General features: G+C 47.2%; 1 protein-coding gene across 1 annotated transcript in view; it reads right to left on the bottom strand.

The window, feature by feature from the left end:
- Positions 1 to 310: 310 nt before the first annotated feature.
- Positions 311 to 12,644, bottom strand: part of ANXA2 (annexin A2) — a 44,277-nt gene continuing 31,943 nt past the window's right edge. The window contains exons 6-13 of the mRNA XM_079914343.1: positions 9,862 to 9,952; positions 8,837 to 8,916; positions 6,948 to 7,007; positions 4,920 to 5,013; positions 4,229 to 4,324; positions 3,151 to 3,209; positions 1,906 to 2,028; positions 311 to 683 (exon numbers count right to left, since the gene is read on the bottom strand). Of these exons, the coding sequence (XP_079770469.1) occupies positions 624 to 683; positions 1,906 to 2,028; positions 3,151 to 3,209; positions 4,229 to 4,324; positions 4,920 to 5,013; positions 6,948 to 7,007; positions 8,837 to 8,916; positions 9,862 to 9,952 (663 nt within the window). The 3' untranslated portion in view covers positions 311 to 623. The remainder of the gene's footprint in view (positions 684 to 1,905; positions 2,029 to 3,150; positions 3,210 to 4,228; positions 4,325 to 4,919; positions 5,014 to 6,947; positions 7,008 to 8,836; positions 8,917 to 9,861; positions 9,953 to 12,644) is intronic.

Raw genomic sequence — 12,644 nt, 5'->3', positions numbered from 1 at the left:
GGTACTATCATCCCCCGTGCAATAGAACCTTCTATTATAATGAAAATGTACGCTGCCTGTGCTGTCCAATACGCTAGGTGCTAACCACACGTGGATACTGAGTATCTGAAATGTGGACAGACTGACTGAGGAATTGACCTTTTAATTATTTCGTTTAAATAAATTTAAATGTAAATAGTAGCTACTATATCGGACAGCTCCTTTCTAGAGCTTTCTTCCTCAAGGGGACAGCCTTACCGGCCCAACAATACAACCCTTAAGCACGTTTGATTTTGAAACAATTAAATTGAGAGCAAGGTCAACAAAGTACTTGTTCCTAAAGTAAAAATTCAGTTTATTCATCTGTTTACGACACAGTACTCAAAAGGCAAAGTGTTTCACATCATAGATTTCACTTCCAATTCCTCGGAATGTTCATTTCTTTTACTGTAAAGAGAGACTAGACCGGAAAGGCAGGCAATGCTTAGGCAACTAAACTAAGGATGGAGCAGGTGAGGTGGGCAGCACTAACGTCATCCTCCCAGGGATGGGCACAAGGGGGTTGTTAGCCACAAGCTGATTGTGTAGAACTGTTAGCTGGGAGCGCAGAGCAGCCATCCTGGACCCTCAGGCCATTGAGGGCTTCAGTCATCCCCACCGCACAGGTACAGCAGCGCTTTCTGGTAGTCACCCTTGGTGTCTTGCTATAAGTGGCCAAGGAGAAAAAAGAAATTCAGGGTCAGGAGAAAGACCCACACTCTGCAGAAACACACAAGCAGGCCCCACGGCACATGGAGCCTCTGTGGGACCTGCCCAGACACACCCAAACCATCAGAGGACCCTCAGGGATCGCGGCCCAGGGGAGATTATTGCCACAAGGGTAGAGAGAACACAGGGTCCTGGGGATTAACATGGTAAGTGGCCAAAGGACAGAACCCAGTCTGCTCCTCCTGCACTGAGGTCCTGCAAACAGCACCTGTTTTCTCCCTGGCCCACATCCTTCCAGAGAAGACACGCGAGGCACCTTCCTGCCTGACTGTGTTGTTTCGTGGACTCTTAAGGTCACATGGGAATAAGCTGATGAGTTAAGGAAATAATTACTGAGTCTAAATCCTCCCTGAATTTTAAACATATGCCCTAGTAAACCTAGTTATAGCAAACCCAGCTCTAAATTCATCCTTGGTAACCACTGACACGACGTTGAAATTTTCAGGATCTTTCAGAAAGAGGGGTTTGCAACATCTGTCTGAATTAAACACAGTGGGAGGGACCACGGTGAAGGCAACTGCTTCTTATATACGAACACTCTATCCCTCCAAAACAGGGACAGGCTAAATGGGGAGGGGAGAGATGGGAGTTCTGAGTGAGGAAATGTTGCCAGGCTTATCACAGAGGAGTTTCAAGAAATGGAAATATAATAAAACGTAGATTAAATTGATCTAAGTCTTTTCAGGACGTCAGCAAGTCCTGCAGGATCACTGTCATGAGCACCAACTGTCACTGCAGAATATGTGTGGGAAATATGAAATATCTGCCTGATTCTGTAAGATGCCAGGACAAATCCTAATAGCAGTTTCAAAATAAATCCCTGATATTTGATGACTAGCATCTCTTCCCCGGGGAATTAGAAAACAGAAAACCGCCATTCTGCCATTGTTCTTTTTTTTTTGGTACGCGGGCCTCTCACTGCTGTGGCCTCTCCCGTTGCAGAGCACAGTCTCCGGACGCGCAGGCTCAGCGGCCATGGCTCACGGGCCCAGCCGCTCCGCGGCATGTGGGATCCTCCCGGACCGGGGCACGAACCCGTGTCCTCTGCATCAGCAGGCAGACTCTCAACCACTGCGCCACCAGGGAAGCCCTCTGCCATTGTTCTGACAGGCACGTGCCCAGGACTCCCAGCCCTCTGATGGTCAGGTGGGGCCTTACCTGAATGTAATAGTACAGGGACTTGCCGTACTTTTTCTTGAATTCACATCTGATTTTCAACATGTCCACTTCACTGCGGGAGATCATGATTCTAATCAGGACCTTATCGCGAGTGCCCTTGCCCTGAAAGTCAAATTTACACTCCGAGTTATAATTCGCTGACAATGTTAATCATTAAAAAAGAGTCTAGTGAGTTCTCCTGCGCATGGAACTCATTTGGGTTCCTGATGCCGCCCTCTAAGAGACTGCAAAGATAACCGCAAAACTGCTCCCTTAAGAACAATGAGCGCCTTGGAATTCCAAACACACCAGCATGAAATCGGCACAAAGTCCCCATGCTGTACATTCAGTAAACGTGAACTGAGCGCTAACCACTGCAAGGCTCAGGTCAGGAAGTGCGCGAGTTTACGTACGTAACACAAAGCTCCTGGCTCTCGGGGGCTTAGAGAGCACATGCTACCACGCTCACCGTGGCTCTATGCCATTTGAATGGTACAAGCAATAAGGACCACTGAAGTTTACATCCAAAACCTCAGAGCAGAGAACGGGCCATACCTGACATGGAACCTGAGGGGAGACGGAAGAGAGGCAGTGTGGACAAGGGGGTGACCCAGGAAGAGGCGGCAAGGGCCTGGAAGCCAGGAGGCACAAGGCACATCTAAGGCGTGGAAAAGGGGATGCGACTGTGGGAAGAGACAGTCCATTTAAGGGAAAAGTGCAGGGCTGGCTTTGGAGTCAGACAGACCCAAGTTCAAGTTGGGCTATGTAACCTCAAGCAAGCTGAAGCTTTCCAAGCTCCATTCTCCTCATCTAGAAGGAAAAGAGTCACACAAGCCTCACAGGTTTTTTGGTAATGATTTAAGATAAAGTAAGTCGCACAATGCCTACTGCCTAGTGGTTGCTTAAGAACCTCTTTTCCTTGTCTGTCCTTACTCTGGGGTACCGGGAGGGAATCACTGAGAAATCTGAACAGGAATCTGACATGATCACCATCTAGCCTTTTCTCTCTCCCGTGGCACTTTGCTTTCTACCTGTACACAAACACGTGTTCAAGTAGTTGGGAGAAACGGAAGACAGATTGGTGGTTTTCTCACCTGTCACATAAAAGCAGAGCTGACTAGTGTGTTCCTGCACCTAGACAGTGGGGTCCCTTCCTCCATCCACTAGTCAGGAGCTTTCGTCTGGGGCACAAAGGAAGAAAAAGCCTAGTGTGGAAACATGGACCTCTCGGCCAGTCGCCCTTACCTTCATGGAGTCGTACAGTCTGTCAGCAAAATACAGGGGCTTGTTCTGAATGCACTGCACTGTGGAGAGAAGAAAAAGGTCAGTAACTCCTCTCTCCTCCACCAGTAGGGGGCGAAGCCCTGACCTGGGGCACCACCAGATGACCAGACGTAACAGGAATGGGCTCTGCAAAATGGGAAACGCTCAGGGAGAACCAGGAATCCTCTGAATCAGCCAGCTGTGCTTTTTTTTTAAAAATAAATTTATATATTATTTATTTTTGGCTGCACTGGGTCTTTATTGCTGCAGGCGGGCTTCCTCTAGTTGCGGCGAGCGGGGGCCACTCTTCATTGTGGTGCGCGGGCTTCTCATTGCGGTGGCTTCTCTTGTTGGGGAGCACGGGCTTTAGGCCCACGGGCTTCAGTAGTGGTGGCGCACGGGCTTAGTTGCTCCGCGGCACATGGGATCTTCCCGTACCAGGGCTTGAACCCATGTCCCCTGCATTGGCAGACGGATTCTTAGCCACTGTGCCACCAGGGAAGTCCCCCAACTGTGCTCTTAAACCAGGGGACTCTGAGCAATGCAGAAACCCAAATGGATGTGTGAGTTCCCCCAATGGAGAGAGCCCTTTCTCTGGTTATCTTTTTTTTTTTTTTTTTTTGTGGTACAGGGGCCTCTCACTGTTGTGGCCTCTCCCGTTGCGGAGCACAGGCTCCGGACGCGCAGGCTCAGCGGCCATGGCTGACGGGCCCAGCCGCTCCGCGGCATGTGGGATTTTCCCGGACCGGGGCACGAACCCGTGGTCCCCTGCATCGGCAGGCGGACTCTCAACCACTGCGCCACCAGGGAAGCCCTCTCTGGTTATCTTATTCCTCCTGGGCAACGCTCCATTCTACCAACGTAAGCCCTTTTTCAGTTCCGTGTCTTAAATTCATACGGTGAAGATTATGAAACTACCCAAATCATGTAAAGAAGCCATGCCTCATGTCTCCCAAAGCCACTTGAATTAACAGGATGGCCATTTGTTACTTCTGCTTCAGCACAGCTAGCTGACCGAAAGCTGATGTCCACTAGGGATGGGGGGGCCACACCTGCTTACCCAGGTTCAGGAAAGCGTTTTCCAGGTCTCCTTTAACCTCCATCTTGATGCTCTCCAGCATGTCATAAGGGCTGTAGCTCTTGTACCTTTCAAATACTAAAGAAAAGCAACAGATAAGTATTATAACAGAGCTACTAGTCAAAGCTATCAATGGTCACCCACACGGTTATGCATCACACACACACACACACACACACACACACAGATGATGATAATCATAGCGTCCTAGAGGGTTAGGGACTGCCATGCAGACCAGAGCTGACACTGTACCACGTGCCCTGGGACAGCCGTACCGTGCACCTGTCCTAAATGGCACTGCCCCAGCCACATGTTTTGACCATCTTCATCTCTCCAGCGTGGAACCCACTTTCTCTGGGCCACAAGAAACAGTACATAGCACCCAACTAAGTCCATTACTTCAACAGATACAGCAAGATAAAAGGATCCAGACGAGAAGAGGCGCACAACAAAGCACCACACAGAAGGATTTAGGGGAAAAAAACGATCCAAAATGGGAAAGAAGGATGAATGGACTTGGTGAGGAAAAATGGGTGAGATGAGAGGGTACAAAGCGGGGAGTGTACTCTGTTCTGGCAGACCCGAGCCCCAACACAGACACCCAGCTGGCCCACTGGAGAGGGCCCTCCGGTTTGGCCCTGGGGCTCTAAGACCTCCCCAGCACAGCACTCACCTTTCTGGAGGTGGCACACACTCCGCTCGGTCATGATGCTGATCCACTTGGGAACATCAGTTCCTTTCCTCTTCACGCCAGCATCGTAGAGTTCCTACGAGCACAACCGACCATGAAAGTTAATTCCACAGTCCAGAGCAAGGTCATTAAAAACCCGTCACGCACAAAACCCCAAAACCTATACATTCAGAACACCAAAATGAGAAAGGACGATTGCACTGCAGACACAGGAAAAATGTGCTGTTTAGGTCAAAAGTCTTAAGAGCAGTCTTCCTGAAGCACAGACATACAGCATGACAGGAGGTTGTTCTTGAGGGTGATGCTGTAGAAATCTCCTTCCCTGAACACCGAAGGCATGACCAAGAACCTCTACTCATATAGAGAAGGACAAGCCAATGCTCATTGGCACACCCAGCTCTCCTCCATTCGGCACGTTCAATAGCACAACAACTACTGGTCATCTACTAAAGACAGCTACAAGTCACATACCCACCCCCAGAATTCCTAGAGACTCCGGAAATGACGGAGCTGAAAACAAAAAAAAAGCTGGTCCAATCACATTTTCAGTTTCTGGAAATTTTAGGGGCTATAAGCGACACTAAGAATGGCAGGAAAGGAGGGAGAAAGGCTTATGCAAGAGCCGATACTTATTCAGTGACCATCCACTATCTGGGAGCTGCAGAACCCTTTTCTAGGGATTTCCCTGATGGCGCAGCGGTTAAGAATCCGCCTGCCAATGCAGGGGACATGGGTTCGAGCCCTGGTCCGGGAAGATCCCACATGCTGTGGAGCAACTAAGCCCGTGCGCCACAACTACTGAGCCTGCGCTCTAGAGCCCGGGAGCCACAAGTACTGAAGCCCGCGCGCCTAGAGACCATGTTCCGCAACAACAGAAGGGAAAGCCTGCGCAGTAAAGAAGACCCAACGCAGCCAAAAATAAATAAACAAATAAATTTAATAAAAAATAAATTAAAAAAACCCTTTTCTACCTCCTGCTAAGTGGGCTATGTGAAATATACTGAATTTTAAAACTAAAACGGATTAAAATTGATTTTGTTCTTCAGCTCTTATGAAATACTTCGAGACAGCTGTCGACCGTCTGGGAAAGGCATGTAGTTCATAGTGATCTGAATCAGCTTCACAAATAGTTCTGGATGATTATGGAATGAGAACCAGCAGTTCTATTCAGCCAGAAAAGAAGGAAGGGCCTCTGCCTCTCTCACCTCTTCCCCCCACCACCAAGGGCAGTAAGCCTTCCTATCCCCGCCTGTGCCTCTACCATCTCCTCCCACTGTTCTGTGCTGTGAATTCTATTAGTGTGTGTTTGCAGCAAATGCCCACCAGTGTGAACACCAGCATCACACCCTGCAGAAAAAAGCAAAGCCTAAATGAGCAAATGTGAGTCAGAAATTGACCTGTAACTGACACCAGCATTATAAGGGTATATCCCATTATAACCACAGCTTCCAGAAAGTGACAACGAAGCCCACAAATTCTTTGACCTTCCTCCCTTCCAAACGTGGAGCCTACTTCCCCTCCCACTGACTGGAAGCGAGACCTAGTGACTCGCCTCTAATGAACAGAGCGCGACAGAAGTGACAGTGTGTGTGACTCTTGAGATTACACCATAAAAGGCACCTGGCTTCCTCCTGGCTGTGTCTCTTGGATCACTCACTCTGGGGAGAGCCAGCTGCCATCTGTGAGGACACTCAAGCAACCCCTTCGAGAGGCCCACGTGGAAAAAGAGTAAGGCCTCCTGCCAACAGTCACATGGGTGGGGGACTACTACATCCTCCTGAAGCTGTCAGGCCCTCAGATGACGCAGCCCTGGTCCACACTTGGTCTCCAACCTCAGGAGAAGTCCTGAGCCACTTCCCGGTTCCTGACCCACAGAAACTGAGAGATAATAAATGCTTGTTGTTCTAAGCCACTGAGTTTGAGGTCATTTGTTATGCAGGATGGATAACTATACCCAGTATCCAGAGACTAGGAAACAAAACCCCGAACACCAAGAAGCTTGGCACTGACCCGGGCATCTTGGTCAATCAGTTCATAATCAATGACGGAGCCATCCTCTGCTCTTCGACCCTACAGGAAAAAAAAAAAAAAAAATTAAGAACATCAAATGTATTTCTTTGTACATTTTAAAACTGAAAATGTTAGTTTCTCCCCAACTCATGTAAGCCACTATTTACTGAATAAACACCCTCTTGAAATTTTTCTTCACTTAAAAGTCTAGGTTAGGGCTTCCCTGGTGGCTCAGTGGTTGGGCGTCCGCCTGCCGATGCAGGGGACACAGGTTCATGCCCCGGTCCGGGAGGATCCCACATGCCGCGGAGCGGCTGGGCCCATGGGCCATGGCTGCTGAGCCTGCGTGTCCGGAGCCTGTGCTCCGCAACGGGAGAGGCCACAACAGTGAGAGGCCCGCGTACCGCCAAAAAAAAAAAAAAAGTCTAGGTTAAAAGCAAAAAGTCTAGGTAAGACCAAGGATTGTTACAATAATTGAGGCAGTGAAGTGGGGGCTATACCCTCTTGTTACCCAGTTCTGGGCTAAGCACCTTACAGAATCTACCCTCCTCCCCCTAAAAAAGGTAATGATATTTAGCTCCTTCCTTCAGAGAGTTCACAGCCCAGATGGAGAAATACGCATGGAATAAATGGTAAAACAACACAGTATCTGTGGCTCTAAGTAGACGTGAAATGCAAAAGAAGGCAGAAATCTGTCAGGCAGAATCGTCAGCAAAGTCTGTGGACAATGGGGTACAGCTGAGGCAAAGCGCAAAGGCTCCATCAGATGAGGCTGGCAGTGGGAAGCAGGAGAAGCCATTCCGCACAAGAGGAGCGGCACAGGGGAGTGACGTGCGCCCAGCCAAGGAGAAGGTGAGCGGGAGGGAAGCCTAGCGAGGACTAAGTTAGGGAGGGCCAGCGGACAGAAGACACTTAAAGGCAGTTGAGAGTTTGGATTTGATGCAGCAGAAATGTCTGTTGATCAGGAGCTTGGTGCAAGTGGATTTCAAAAAGATGGGTGGGGGCTTCCCTGGTGGCACAGTGGTTGAGAGTCTGCCTGCCGATGCAGGGGACACGGGTTCGTGCCCCGGTCTGGGAAGATCTCACATGCCGCGGAGCGGCTGGGCCCGTGAGCCATGGCCGCTGAGCCTGCGCGTCTGGAGCCTGTTGCTCCGCAACGGGAGAGGCCACAACAGTGAGAGGCCTGCGTACCGCAAAAAAAAAAAAAAAAAAAAAAAAGATGGGTGGGTGGCGGTATGCAGGGCACGTGGTAGAGAAGTGAGCTGGGGAGGGGAGTACGGAGCTGTTATGGTGATGGAGAGGTGCGTGGGCAGGACACAGCATGCCCATCGACCATTTGTCATCAGGGTTCCCAGGGGAAAATTCCTTTTCCCTCGCCCAGCTAATACACATTAAACTGCACTCGGGTCAGAACTCAGACTAAGGAAGGAAATGCCTTTCATCCACATTAATGTGTTCACATTAGCAAACAAGCAAAGACCTCTCCAGGGAAACCACTACCTGGACAAACCGTCTCTTAAGAAATGAAAGCAAGTGAAAGGAACAAGAGGGTCACTTGCCCCTGGGTCCTATGTGACCACAGATAGGGGCAAAATGACCTTCCCCGAGTCACAGTGAGGGCTGGCACGTAAATCCAGGCCAGGAGCTGAGAGCCGCTTCTTCCTCCTCTGGCCCCAAAGTCCACCTGACCATACGGTTTTGCAGGATAAGAAATCCTATTATACAAAAATGACAACTCTGCAGTGACAGTGCAAACCCACTGTCGAAAATGCAGCTGGAATTTCTGATGCAGGCACAGAGGACTGAGTTAATTCGTTCCCAGGTATAAAATGAGGCACACAACTTGCCTTGGGAGGAAGCAAGGACAAAGAAATAAACTGGAAACCAACCTTCGAGAGGGCGACCATCAGCTTGCGGAAGTCACCAGACGTGTCAGAAACGATATCCTTCTCCAGATCGGTCTTGTACACTTGGAAAACAAAACAACATATCTGGTTTGACGCTTCCTGCCTGTGCAGCCAGCCAGCCACCCGTCCCACTTATCCCCTGCCCACTGAGCCTCTAAAAAGCAGAAACAGCTGTGGCAGCATGGAGGTACCCACCCAAAGGAGGTGGACTCTCTGGAATGATCTTTACCCTCATAAAATCAGAACCAGTGCTATTATCAGTGACAAGGGACACGCAGAGCAGGATCAGACCAGGGATCTTCAAGCTCACCTTTGATCAGTGACTTCCTGGGTAGCTGAAATACTGGTTCCCAAACTTCTTGACTATACTTATTTGGATCATTAAAAAACTTGGAGGACTACACACACACACACACATACACAACTGCGGTTTATTATCTACTGATTGAGAAAATGCACAATGGCAAAAACTAGTAAAAATTAAAGAGTACTTTTCAATGAATGTGTACTTTATTATTCAAAATAGCATCTCTGTTTAAATGTAGTGGTACCACGTACACATGTAAGCTGCATCATTTACTCCACCCGGGTCTCCTACACTGCTTGGTGCACAAAGGTCCACGTGCCTCTTGCAACAGTGATCCACACAGTCAAGAGCTGGGAACCTCCTCAGCAGAAACTGGACAGCACCCATTCCAAGAAATCCATGTAAAATACTTTCTACTTCTCCCCACCAGATCTCTTTTTTCTTTTTTGTTTGTTTTCTCTGCTTTCGCTCCTGTATATCCTTTTGTATTAGTTCTAGGGGAACGTCATCATCAAAACCCAGGCCATCAGGAGATGGAGGAGAGGGACCTGGAACAGAGCAGACCCCTGGACGGTCCAGGTGGCAAGCATTTCTCCACAAGTAATACAGGCACCCTATCCTGAACACCAGCCCCGCAGGCCAGGATGGGGGTCACAGAAACAGGGCTGAGAGGGTGCACCACAGAACTGGGGCTACTCACTTTCCTTGTAGACTCTGTTGATTTCCTGCAGCTCCTGGTTGGTCCTCGAGCAGATGATCTCAATGAGGGAGTCCTCATCGGTCCCCAGCCCCTGCGAACCAGGCATTGCAGACATCAGCAGGGAAAGCCCTCCAGGCTATTAGCCCACTTCCCTAATCTCAGTCAGGTAAACTACACACACAGACTGGGTGTGTAGCACGCCCCTTCCTGCATTCCTCCTGAGGGATCTGTACTGCATTCCTCAGCACAAGGTAAAGTTATATTCTATTCCTTTAAAATACTGCTTCATCAATGGGCTTCCCTGGTGGCGCAGTGGTTGAAAGTCCGTCTGCCGATGCAGGGGACGCGGATTCGTGCCCCGGTCTGGGAGGATCCCGCATGCCGTGATGTGGCTGGGCCCGTGAGCCATGGCTGCTGAGCCTGTGCGTCCAGAGCCTGTGCTCCGCAACGGGAGAGGCCACAACAGTGAGAGGCCCCCGTACCGCAAAAAAAAAAAAAAAAAAAAAAAAAGCTTCATCAAAATAAAAGATGGTTTAACTGACATGTTTTTATTAGCTCAACTACATTAAAATTTTTTTTTCCACTATATATAAACATATAGTGAAATGGGAAGAGACAGCAATGGAATACACCAAAATGTTAAAAGTGGTTGCCTTTTGGCGATGGGTTTATAAACTGAATAACTTTATTGTCTCCCTATGTTTCTTTATTTTTCAACTTCTCTAATAATCGGCCATTACTTTAATAGATGAGAAATAATTTTCTTTATTGTACAATTCTGCTCAGAAATTTAAAACAAAGGAACACAGAGATTTTATGCTGTCATGTGCAGCCAGCATCATTACATTGGAGTAAGTCTTTTACGAGGGAAAGGCATAGGTAAGATAAATTTTTTAGCTTTACCTCTTTGAAATGTAAAATTGGGTTAGTGTTAAAAATTTCATTCTTGTACTTCCATTTTTGCTCGAGTGCAATGCACTCTTCGGGCATTTTAGAGAAGCAAAAGGAAATAATGAAGCGCCAGGTAAACCCAGACACCAACACTTTAGGAAGGAGGAAGAATTTGATGGGTGATCTATTCAAATTTAATACATACACTTCCGAGCTGCCATGCCAGAGAGCTTGAAAGGACCCAATGAAACTTGTATTTCAAAGCTGGCTTCATGATCAAAGTCAAGATTTAATAATCAGGATTCTCTAATACTTGTCTTTCCGAGTATGGAAGTATCACTTTGAACTAAGTAGAATGACAACTGTTTAAAATGTAAATCAATTATGAGGTGTTAATACAATAAGAAACTTACTTATCCACATGAAAAGTGTGTCAGCGATTAATTAAACTTATTAGAGTTTATATGCCCCTAAAACAGTGGTTTATAGAAGCTAAGCCTCAGGTGAATAGTTAATTTTGAATTTTATTCCTCATCTAATCTGAGCCAAGGCCTCTTCCTCCCAGAGTTTTTAATCATGATTTGCAGAGGTGCTGGCAAAGCCAAAATTTCTTCCCTTCTTAGCCAAAGGTCTACACAACATTCTAGACAGATATTATAAAGAGATTACCAAGCATCTTCAAATATTTTAGGGGGCAGTTTTTCAATCTCAAAGATATATAATAGAGTCTAAAAATAACTCATGCATTGGAAGAAATGCTATATCCTGACACTGTTGAAACGTAGAACAGGTATAGCGATAGAAGATTTGTTTTCTTTCATCACTGATATACCCATGTTAATATCAGAGAACTCTAATAGCATTTTTTCCTCTATATTTAAAGGTGACCTTGGCGATTTCAAACTTGGCCCAGGCTCTCCACAGACTGTCCACAGTTCCCATCACAAGGGCAACGTCTACTGTAACATACGGCAGATATTGCCACTGGTATTGCCAGAAGTCAAAACAGATTTTTTTTTAAAGCATAGTTCAGTTCATGTCACTCCAAGCTTTATGGATTTCAGAAGGGTACTCAGCTGTGATAGCTAATGGAAGAGCTGGCCCAAGGTCAAAGATCTAGCAGTCAAAGCACCTTTCATTGGGCCCAATTACATAGATTACAATGGTGATTGACAGCTCAAGCAGGTCTGTTTCAAGTCACTAATACCTAGTAACAGATACTTATAAAATTGCACAAATCACAACTAAATGAATTCTTGGCAAAAATAAGATAAACTGATCTGAAGTGATGATGGTCAGAAGAAACCTAGGAGAGGCCAGCTCATCCATGGTTCCAAAGGTCCCAAGACTGAGTGTTTTCAGTGTTCTTTTTATTAAACAGGATCATTAAGTGTTGTTGACATTTTATCATTCTGTCCAATATAGTCTACTTAGAAAACTCAGAGCAAGTCTGCTCAAATAAACTGAGCACAGCTTGGGCCAAGCTGGAAAACTGATTTCAGAGCACATCTTTCAGCAGCCCTGAGCTATCAACTTCTGGGCCCTGGAAATACCCAGTGGGAAGCTGCCTCCCTCTCGAGGTGCTCTGTGGGGGAAGGAATGACAACTGAACTGTGACATTAGCTGGTGACTGACTTACAGCTCCGTCTCTCCATAATTCAGAAATGGTGGCATCACAGAAAATGCACTCGGACTTAGAATAAAAAATCGGAACTACAGCTTTCCCTCCACTCTGAGGCTTTACCCAGTTTTACCAGCAGAGGGCAGTGTCAGATTATTCAAAGTATTGCAGGCACAGTTACGAAAAGGGTTCTGTGCTTTGCCATTAAACATTTATTTATGTTTATATATCTATTCCATTTATATAATACTCGATGTTTTAGGTACACACA

This window comes from Stenella coeruleoalba, assembly GCF_951394435.1.
Source record: "Stenella coeruleoalba genome assembly, chromosome: 2".
Classification (NCBI taxonomy): Eukaryota; Metazoa; Chordata; class Mammalia; order Artiodactyla; family Delphinidae; genus Stenella; species Stenella coeruleoalba.
Note: the sequence above shows the minus strand (reverse complement) of the source record. Positions and strands in the feature narration are given on the sequence as shown.